General features: G+C 40.2%; 1 protein-coding gene across 4 annotated transcripts in view; it reads right to left on the bottom strand.

Moving 5' to 3' along the window:
* Positions 1 to 57: 57 nt before the first annotated feature.
* The window catches only part of SNTG2 (syntrophin gamma 2), a 217,319-nt gene continuing 207,324 nt past the window's right edge, over positions 58 to 10,052 (bottom strand). For 3 of the 4 annotated variants that reach the window (XM_080999174.1, XM_080999173.1, XM_080999176.1), the window contains exons 15-17: positions 9,584 to 9,676; positions 6,863 to 6,973; positions 60 to 576 (exon numbers count right to left, since the gene is read on the bottom strand). In XM_080999174.1, the coding sequence (XP_080855300.1) occupies positions 445 to 576; positions 6,863 to 6,973; positions 9,584 to 9,676 (336 nt within the window). In that variant the 3' untranslated portion in view covers positions 60 to 444. Of the gene's footprint in view, positions 577 to 6,862; positions 6,974 to 9,583; positions 9,677 to 10,052 lie in introns of all 4 variants that reach the window. The other variant, XM_080999175.1, reaches the window with a different exon arrangement.

Below are 10,052 nucleotides of genomic sequence, written 5' to 3'. Positions count from 1 at the left end.
TTTTTCAAGTGAATCTTGAATTTCAAATCAGTTAGCATAATCATTCGAGTTAATTATAAACCAGGCTGTAGATGAAAATGGTAGGTTAAACTACAACCTTAGTCTACAAGTGCAGTTTCAGCCTTTTGGAATATTCTGGTCCCCTGATATTACTATTTATTTTGTAATATGTAATGCTTGAGAATAAGATTTAAAATAAGACTTACCATTCATCATAGTGTGAAAATATTCATTTAAGTGCAAGGCAACAAACTGATTCAGTTTGAATAAATGTTTAACTCATCAGATTTAACAATGATGAATCAAATGTGAAAACTAGTAACTTTTATTCATAACACAACTATATATCTCTTATAAAATCACATGGGATCGCAATATTGTGCATGAAATATTTTTTTCTTTAAGAAAATAATTTATCTGTCATAATCACAACATAGAATCTCTTCAATTACTGTAGGTATATTTTCTTGCAATGCTCTGGCTGTCAATAAATAATGGATCCACAGAGGCAACCTTAGCAGCTATAAATGAGTGAATACAGTTTAAAACTGCTGTCAAATCTTGAAATTCTAATTCCTGAAATGAGAGCAAAAGGAAAAAAGGGTGAAATAAAGTTTCACACATTTTACAGGTCAAAATGCATCAAGACCATAAAAAGTAACTTCTAAATTATACGCCAAATGCAAACTTCTTTAACATACATCTTTTCTCATGAATGAAGAATAATGTTCCCCTCTAGGTAGGCACCCCTCCCCCACCATTGTTGTTGTTGTTAGAATTTATATACTGCCCTATACCCAGAAGTCTCAGGGTGGTTCACCGTCTTTTGAACTGAAGTCTTTTGAAGTCTTCTTAAGTTAAAACCTTAAAGTCCTTGCAGTTGGTTTGTTCTGCTGTTTGTGATCTCATCTCTTCTAGCACACACATGTACTTTAGTCCAACTAAGCTCTAATTAAAAGGAGAGCCTCTCCTTCTTAATGGCGGTGGCGTTGGAGGGTTTTCACCAGGTGAAGTGCTTTTACACTCAACACCTCCTTGACCCCCACATTCCATGCTGGAGTGAGAGCCCAGGTACCGAGGCGGACTGTGAATGAAGCCCTTTCCCCTCTGTCCCGGAGGGGGGGGGGATTATGCAAGGATGATTACCCCTAAATTAGCCCCTAAATCATCCTTGTTTTTCCTTCGCCAATGATTTCCCACTGTCGCAGGGGCTGCCTCCATTAAAGCAGAGCAGAACCGGAAGCCTCAATAATGCTTTAATTATTTATCGCTTAAACATCCAGTGAGTGCATGAGCAAAAATATACACAATGGTACTTATAGATCTATTGGTAATACGTAATCTATTGCAAAAGAATTTGTGCATCACACACTGCATATGCCCTTACCAGATGCTCAGGGCTGTTTTCCAGCACTAGACTAAGCTCAAACACTTATTTCCTTCTGCTGTTTGTCCAACAGTTATTCAAGTATTAGTCATGCAATCAATGGGTCTTAAGTCAGTCATTACTAAGTAGGAATGTGTTTTGGTTCACATATTGCTTTCAGCCTTCCTGGCCCTTTTATGAAGTCCCATTGATTTCAGTGGGTCTACTCTAAGCGATGAAGCTGCATTGAATTCAATAGGACTTAGAGCACAATCCTAACCATGTCTACTCAGAAATAAGTCTGGATCCAAATGAGAGATTCTGTGTGAGTTGCTGGAGATAGGATTGCGGGAGCTGCTTTATGTATTCGTAGATTAAAGAAAAATGTCACCTTGTATATTTCTAGTGCTGCTGCTGAAATGTCAGCCAAGGGAAAGTTTGAAATAAATGCTCAAGTTCCTCCTCAGGTGAAACACTGTATGAATTTCAAAGGAAGTCAGAACCATTTTAGTAAGACTAGTGAAGTTTCTTAGGGTGCTTGGAACATCTCTAAGCTGTCACCAGATCTGGCCTAAAGCAAAATTCAAAGCTTTAGGCCAGGGTTTGTCATTCCCTCATTTGGTATTACAGCTGAAGAATTTCAAAAGAAGCTACAAAAAAGAAAAGAAAAAGAGTGTTCACAAGGCTAGCAAAAGTTCTCAGGGAGGTTTCTTACATCCTCATTTTTTCAGCTTTGTGGTTCAAATTACTACTTTGTCTTACTACATTACAGAAGGATAACTAAAAGCTAATCCTTCTGCTTAAACTGGAGGCCTATACACAGTTGTGGAGCACTGAAAGCAATACGGATTACTTGCATTTAGGGGCTTGTAAGGATATTGATGCAGGAAAAACTGCTTTCTGCTCCCTCTGTCCCTGAACTGTAGCAAAGTGAACAGCTCTCTACTGAGTTAAGTTTCCCTGTAAAATGAGAGAGTACTGGAGATTTATGTCTGGAGGTTGGTCAGAAGGGAGGAAAACTCCATGGAGGCATTACTAGTCCCCAGGCACCATCAGTGTGCTGTTCCCTATAATTCAGAAGCTGCTTTCACCTTCCAGAAACCTCTTACCAACTTTATACAGCAGGTTTTACTTTCTCTTCTGCCCATATTCCTTCTCCCTGTTTCAGGTCCAACCTACACTGGGGCTTGATACAATTCCAGCAGTAGCCACCAGCCAGAATGTCACACATCTGCGCTATCAAGTGGCAAGTTAAAAACTAGAGGCCCATTTCACATAATCAAGGAAAATGTCTTGAGCAATGAGCAATGCTTAAATTGCTTTTGTGCGCACTTTAACCTGTTCTTGTACAACAGTTTGTGTCCTTCTTCAAATGAAGATTCCTAGAACTGATATCTTGTACAGTGGTACCTCGGGTCACAGACCCTTCAGGTTACAGACTCCGCTAACCCAGAAATAGAACCTCGGGTTAAGACCTTTGCTTCAGGATGAGAACAGAAATCGTGCAGCAGCGGCGCAACGGTAGCAGGAGGCCCCATTAGCTAAAGTGGTACCTCAGGTTAAGAACAGTTTCAGGTTAAGAACGGACCTCCAGAACGAATTAAGCTCTTAACCTGAGATACCATTGTACAGTCAGGGATAGGGGTGGTGATGGGAGACATCTGTACCCCCAAAATATGTGAAACAATGAAATACATGGGGAGTTTAAGAGAGGGATGTCTCTTTCTACCTGCAGATACTTTTCACTGAATATTTATTTCAACAATCAGTATACCACTCAATCACAGCTGGTTGTACAGGAGTCCCAATGCAACTCAATGAGACTGAAATGAGTTAAAAGTATGAAATCAGAATTCAATTTAAAAGCCTGCTGGAATGTTTTTTTAAGTCTTCAGTAAGCACTGGAAGTTCAACACTGGGGGCCTGAGTGATCTCAGTTTCAAAAAATTGAGCCCTCCATACTGAACATGCAGCTCCTTGTGAATTCAAGTCATGGGCGACCACAAAAGTGGCAGCTTTGAAGACCTCAGGGATCAGGGAGTCTTGTGAAGGCTTGTGAATTAATACAAGAACCTTGAACTTGGCTGGTGGTAAGCTTTTGAGCCCCAGGGTTATGTATATAGATTTTTTGATTTTTTAAAAAAGAAATTTAAAATGTACTGTATGCTTACATTTGGAAGGAAATATTGGTGGAATGTTTGCTTTTAAAAGCCAGTGTACACATTCCTCGGACGTTTCTCAATGTTCATAAGTCGTTGTCCCCCCCCCCCCCCGCTAAACCTACATCATTTCCCCTGCAAATCTGCCAGCTATGATACACTGAAGAAAAAATTCCCACCGCTTGAAAAGGCAGTTCCATTTATGTTATTGTTATCAATAACATAACATATGCTACAGGACTGCCTCTCCTGGTATGCCCCGCGGAGGACCTTACGGTCCGCAAATCATAATATTTTGGCAGTCCCGGGCCTCAACCAGGGCCAAGGCCTTTTCGGCTTTGGCCCCAGGCTGGTGGAACGCCCTATCGCAGGAGACCAGGGCCCTGCAGGACTTGACGTTCTTCCGCAGGGCCTGCAAGATGGAGCTGTTCTGCCTGGCCTTCGGTCTGGGCCCAGTTTGACCCCCCTCTATGGGACCCTGCAAGTTACCTCTTGGGTCCTTTTATTGGCTCATGTGGGACCAAAATGGATAGCTGGCCCTGATGAATACTTGAGGTTCCTGACCCCTATGGTTGTAATTCATGGGCAGTCATTTAATTTTATCCTGATTCTAATTTTTAAGCTGTATTTTAATCAATTGTTTGATTGTGTTTTAATGTATTTGATATTTGATGTTAGCTGCCCTGAGCCCGGTCTTGGCCGGGGAGGGCGGGGTATAAATAAAAATTTACTTACTTACTTACTTATCAATACGGTATGTGGGGTACCAGTTCAGCTTCAATAAATGTTTTTAAGCACCCTGGCTTCCCAACAGGTATGTCAAGTTATTGAACATAGCCCTTCACACTTCTGCACAAATCAAAGTGCTAGCTAGTTGCTTTTGGACCCACTAAATTTTACATATTCCTTCTGCGCAAAACTTCTTCACATAAATATGTGTCTCAAGGATACTTGTTGAGCAGTAAACTAATCAGCAAACTACTTTCCTACCAGATGGCACATTACTGACCTTGAAAACAGTCCCTGTATAACAGCAGAGCAATCAGAACAATGAAATTACTTTGAATTTCAACTGTTTTGAATGCCGCTTGCTACTGATGCAAGATGTCAGTCAATATCAGTAATATCTATAGGTTATCCTGTTGATATCGATAGAAACAAGCACACAGGAAGCTCAACACCATCAAACTCAAGCTCCTGAAAATAAATATGCGATAGCATTTTGATCACGTTATGCCTTTGCTTTGTCACCTGCAGTGGCTCCCAGTCCATTTCCAGGCCAAATTTACTGTTTTCATTCTTTAAAGTCCTAAGTGGCTTGGGACCAAGTTACCTGAAATAGCACCTTCTTGTATATGTAAATACAGTGGTACCTCAGGTTAAGAACTTAATTCGTTCTGGAGGTCTGTTCTTAACCTGAAACTGTTCTTAACCTGAGGAACGACTTTAGCTAATGGGGCCTCCCGCCACCGCCGCACGATTTCTGTTCTCATCCTGAAGCAAAGTTCTTAACCCGAGGTAATATTTCTGGGTTAGCAGAGTCTGTAACTTGAAGCGTCTGTAACCCGAGGTACCACTGTACTGAAATCTTCAGATGCTCTGCTCTAAAGTGGCTGAACCAAATGAAGAGAGTCAGGTCACTGCTACGTCAGGGGTAAGTAATGGGCTGCACTTTGGAAGTTGTTGGACTACAAGTCGCACCACTGCCTAACAATTGGCTGGGGTTGATGGGAGTTGTAGTTCAACAGTCCATCTGAAGGACTACCCCAGCGCTAGACAGAGAGGCTTTTGGTTGTGGCACAAGAGTTTTTAAAAGATGGCACCAGAGACGTTGTCCTGGTGCCATCTTTATGCTTTCTTCAGCTCACCCATACTAAGGTTCACGGTCTGGTTCTCTCAGTTTTAAACTAAGTTTTCAATTTTGCTTCAGTTGTTTCAATATTTTTATTTTTATTGTTTGTTGCTTAGGGAGGAGACATGTGTGCAACACGGTTCTAGCATATTTGTGGGGAGCTCTTGTTTTGTCTCTATAAAATGGCAACATAAAACCCCCATAATATTTAATACAGGAAAACTGTGGGCAGCTCCTTTGCCCAAAAGTCAATAGTGTGAAATTGAATCCCTCTGAATATATAAATTTTTAATATAAAGATTCAAACAAAAATGTTTAGGGAAAACGTTATCATAAACTTAACCATAGTGTTTGCTGCCCAACAAATGCTGAAATAATTCTTTACTAGGCTGCTGTTGACATTTACTAGCTTATCTACTCAAGGGGAATGAAACTTGCATTATTTGATGACATTTTGTGTTTCTCATTATTGGCTACACTTTCCTGTCCAGCACCATCTGCCTCTCCCGAAAATCCATCGCTCCCATCAGTAACTTGGTCACTACTGTACTACAAACTGCATCAATAATAAATGTTGAGGTTATCAGCCTTTCTTTCTCCTGTGTCCTAGCAATGATTCTGAATCCAAAACAGGTCTTGAATGCTAGTATTGGCCTGTCCCTTGAGCCCATCAATCATCTTCCATTTCGTTCTTCTGGTAACACCTTAAAGCTACACGTACGCGAGGATTTGTACAAGCACAAAAATGTTATGACAATTTGGGGAATTCTCAAATTACTTTACAAAAGCTGATAAATATCTGTGTGGAGAAGGGAAGAGATGGGGTGAGGTGGGTTATGAAAACTGCACAGGATTAGTTACCAATTTAATATTTTAGTCAGGCTGACATGAAAATCAGGGACTGTGGCCTGCAAGGGGTAGGGAGCACCAGGATCAGGCCTGCCAGCCAGATTCTTTACCTCTCCACTGTTTTAACCCAATGTCGATTTGAGAGGCTGCAATTTAGATTGAAAGTTCATGTATGTGTGTTGGGGAGGGTGTTATTTATTCCCTAAGAAGGCAATTTTTCTCATGAAAGTAGATGCTTCTGAAAGATGCAGGCAAAAGTAGTTTGGAGTCAATGAGTATTGATCAATAAAGCTAAGTAATAGTCAGTGGTTTGAGTATTGTGTTGAAGGCTTAAGGTAGGTTGCTAGAGTAGGCCAGCCACATTGTCTTTTTTATTATTTCTTTCAGTTGTGGCATGTTAAAATCAGGCATCCATGCCAGATCAATTGCACATTGGGTGACAAAAAAGTGGCCATAATTTCTGGCGTTTTTGTGTAATAATCTATGAACAATACTAGATGCTTATTTGTGACCTGGCTTGCATGGCACAGAAAAGAGAAAACTCGAAATTATAATTGACTATGTAAGGTGAACTGGAATCAAGATTTTCTTGATACAAATTCAGTTTCATATAACACAGCAATATTCATTGCCAACCTTTGTCTCAATTTGTTTGGTTTCTGTATTCTGGAAAAGCAGCTTCACACGAGTTTTCCCATCATCTGATGACCCTTTGAGCTGAGAAAATTTAAATCTCCAGAGGACATTCTGCAAAGAAATGAAATATAGTTAACATTTTGAATATTCACTTTCCCAAAACAACTGAACATTTTGGGTTAGAAGAAAAGAAGAAATAAATGGTATATTGCTATTTTGGGGGGAAACTGATGCATTACATCCAATCAGCACACAAAACTGCTAAAGGTTTGTTGGTTTACCATGCTTATGAGGCCACTCAACATATTGTTACTTCACAGTATTTATCTCTGTGTGGATTTTATTTCCTTGTTTCATATCAGTGGTGAAATTCCATGCTCAAAAGAAATTTTCAGTGATTTCAGAACTGAAATGGAAGACATTTTCTCACTAAAAACACTGAACAGAACGTTACCGTTATAATTATATTTATTTATTTAATACCATAATTTGGACTTTGATGTGATCTTCTTTATTTGTGCAACATCCTATTTCTAATAATCCTCTTAGCTGCATTAGCACTTACAGAAGCTGTTCACTTCCATCTGAATTCCACAGGTGATATCCGTTTGTATTAATCTGCCGACAGACTGGATTTTTATTTGCAAAGCAGGGTTTCTCCTTCCGCTCTCTCCACTGCAGTCCCCCTCACGCCCCCAAAATCTGCTCCAGCAGATTGGGGACCCTCTAGAAAAGATTTGGAGTTGGGGAGCAGGGGGTGGCAGCGAGAGGAAAGAAAGTAGCTCCACTGCGCAAGTGTCTGTTCTGCTGGCACTGGCAAATAAGCACGATGAATGTCACCCCATGAATTCGGATGGAAATGGTCGGCTTCTGTAAGTGCTAAAGTAGCTAAGAAAAAGATGCACAGGAAATGGAACATCGCACAATTAACCAACTCGCATGAAATTCTATGGTGTGATATTAAGATTGTCCTCTATGTTGCAGGGAGACATTTCCCTTTCCTACGAGCCTGAGAGAATGGTCACTTAGATCGACCTAGAGAACACAATATCAGAAGAAGCAGAAAAATAAATAGTGGCGAGGGGGGGGGGGAACCTTCCATAGATGGCAAACATGACTACTTGGGAGAATTTTTGTTTGGACAGGCCTTTGTTCAGTCTCATAGCAAACCTTCAAGGTATAAATAATATTTTTAAAGTAGTCAGTCTGACACAGTTCTTTTATGTACACAGTATCTCTGCCTCGGCTTCTCTTTTCTTACTGTCATAATGAAATTTCTACTTTCCCCCCTTACTGTTGGTTAACGTTTTGTCCTTTTATTAGGGAATCAATGTGAAGTCACTGCTGTGGTGGAGCACTTTACAGCATTTTCTGATAAATGGATTTAGTTGGAGCAGTATTTCATTGATCAAGCATTCTGTTCCATCATTAAACATTGACACAGGTAATGCAGATGTAATAATCTTCTCTTTCTGACTGAAAGTGTATTGGCTAATTTGATGTGAGGCAAGCCATATCCCCTTAAATCAAACGTGAAGTTTTAAATTCAAATCCAAGCTGTTTGCAAAGGGCTTACTTGATATTCCATTAGCTTTCAAAAATAACTTAATTTTATATAGTTGGTGTCTTTCTCATATATAAAATTCTACTTTTGTGCTCTTCACATCCTTCTTCATGCTGATAAAATTTCACCAAATTACTATTCAAAGGTTTTGGAACTTATCTTGCTATGTTTACAGAACTAGCCCAAAACATTTAATGCTTGAGGTGCTCTCCACCCCCACCCTCAGCCCCATAAACAGAAGCATTCCTCTTCACTACAAATATCTGCTGCCTAAGGCAGCTGCCTCACTCCGGCTAATGGTAGGGCCGACCCTGTGTGCATATTCAGGGCCTTGAGCTCACATGTCAGTGAAGTGGCTTATAAGGTCAGTTTGATGGGAAAGGCACATTACTAATTTTTACATGCAACAACAAAATGTGCCAAGTGACTTACAAGCCGTTTGTTAAAAACTAATTAAAAATATTTCAGGTTATTTATAGATCTAAAAGAACCCTCTGCTGTCAGCAGGTACTGGACTCTTTCCAATGTTAGTCACACTGAGAGTACACCTGTTAAAGCACTGAAGTGAAAGTTGGAAGGTTTGAGAGAGCTTTTTGAACATGGGGCATACCACAGCCTGCTTCAAGGATAGTGGTCATTCTGCCTCAAGGTGTTAATTTTGGTGATTAACAGCGGAGTGGGGAGGAGGGAGGTAGTTACGACTCCTACTGTTAGCACTTCCTTAGGCAACAATAATTCAAGCCAGGGAAGCAAAGTTATAGGACACCTCCATAAAAGATGCTGTCCTTAGATTATAGCATCTAAGTGTCGAATGTGTCTGGAGCCATTTACTGGGCAAAATGAAATGCCTTGCAAATGAGTCACAGCTGGCTGTCAAGAGTTCATCATCAGGAATGGGCAGACATGGTTATAAAAGGACTTTCACACCAGAACAGCTGCACTGGTCAGCGGTCTGCTGATGGAATGGCAGCAGGAAAGAATACACTTCAATGTCATGGAACAGGCATCCCAATAGGCTCAAAGGTGTTTTTGATTGGATTCACCCTGAATTTTCCACCACCAGAAAAGGATTAGCAACAGTTCTGTTTTCTCAAGGAACAGCATGGGTGCTTCATAACAGAACAAATTCTTATATTTTGCCTTCTGCTTCCTCGTACCTTTGTTTTGTTGTCAAAGCAGGTGAATCCCGAAGCAAAGTCTAAGGTGAAACACAAGCTTTCTCCTTGCCAGCTACATGTATAGGTTTTAGACTGGGAAAAGAGCAAAGAAAGCATATATGATGAACAACAAATTGTTTTCACATTGTTGAAACTCCAACATACTTTATTTTTATTTTCTCCCCAAATAATTATATATTGCCAACTCTTATAAAAATATAAAAGTGGTGTGCAACAATACACTAAAACACCATTAAAACGATGCAAAATAACCACAATATTCTTCCCCAATAACCAAAAGCATATTGATTATCTATTACATTTCTATTCCACCTTTCCTATAAGGAGCTCAAGGTGATGTACATGGTTCCTTTTTCTTCCCATTTTATCCTCATGAGATAGGCTAGTCACAGTCTTCCAGGACAGCCTGAGGCCATCCAGTGAGCTTCATGGCTGAGCAGGGATTTGA

The sequence above is a fragment of the Podarcis pityusensis genome (genome assembly GCF_964106645.2).
Source record: "Podarcis pityusensis genome assembly, chromosome: 3".
NCBI classification, from domain to species: domain Eukaryota; kingdom Metazoa; phylum Chordata; class Lepidosauria; order Squamata; family Lacertidae; genus Podarcis; species Podarcis pityusensis.
The sequence above is the reverse complement of the archived record's forward strand: the minus strand, read 5'-3'. Positions and strand labels throughout refer to the sequence as shown.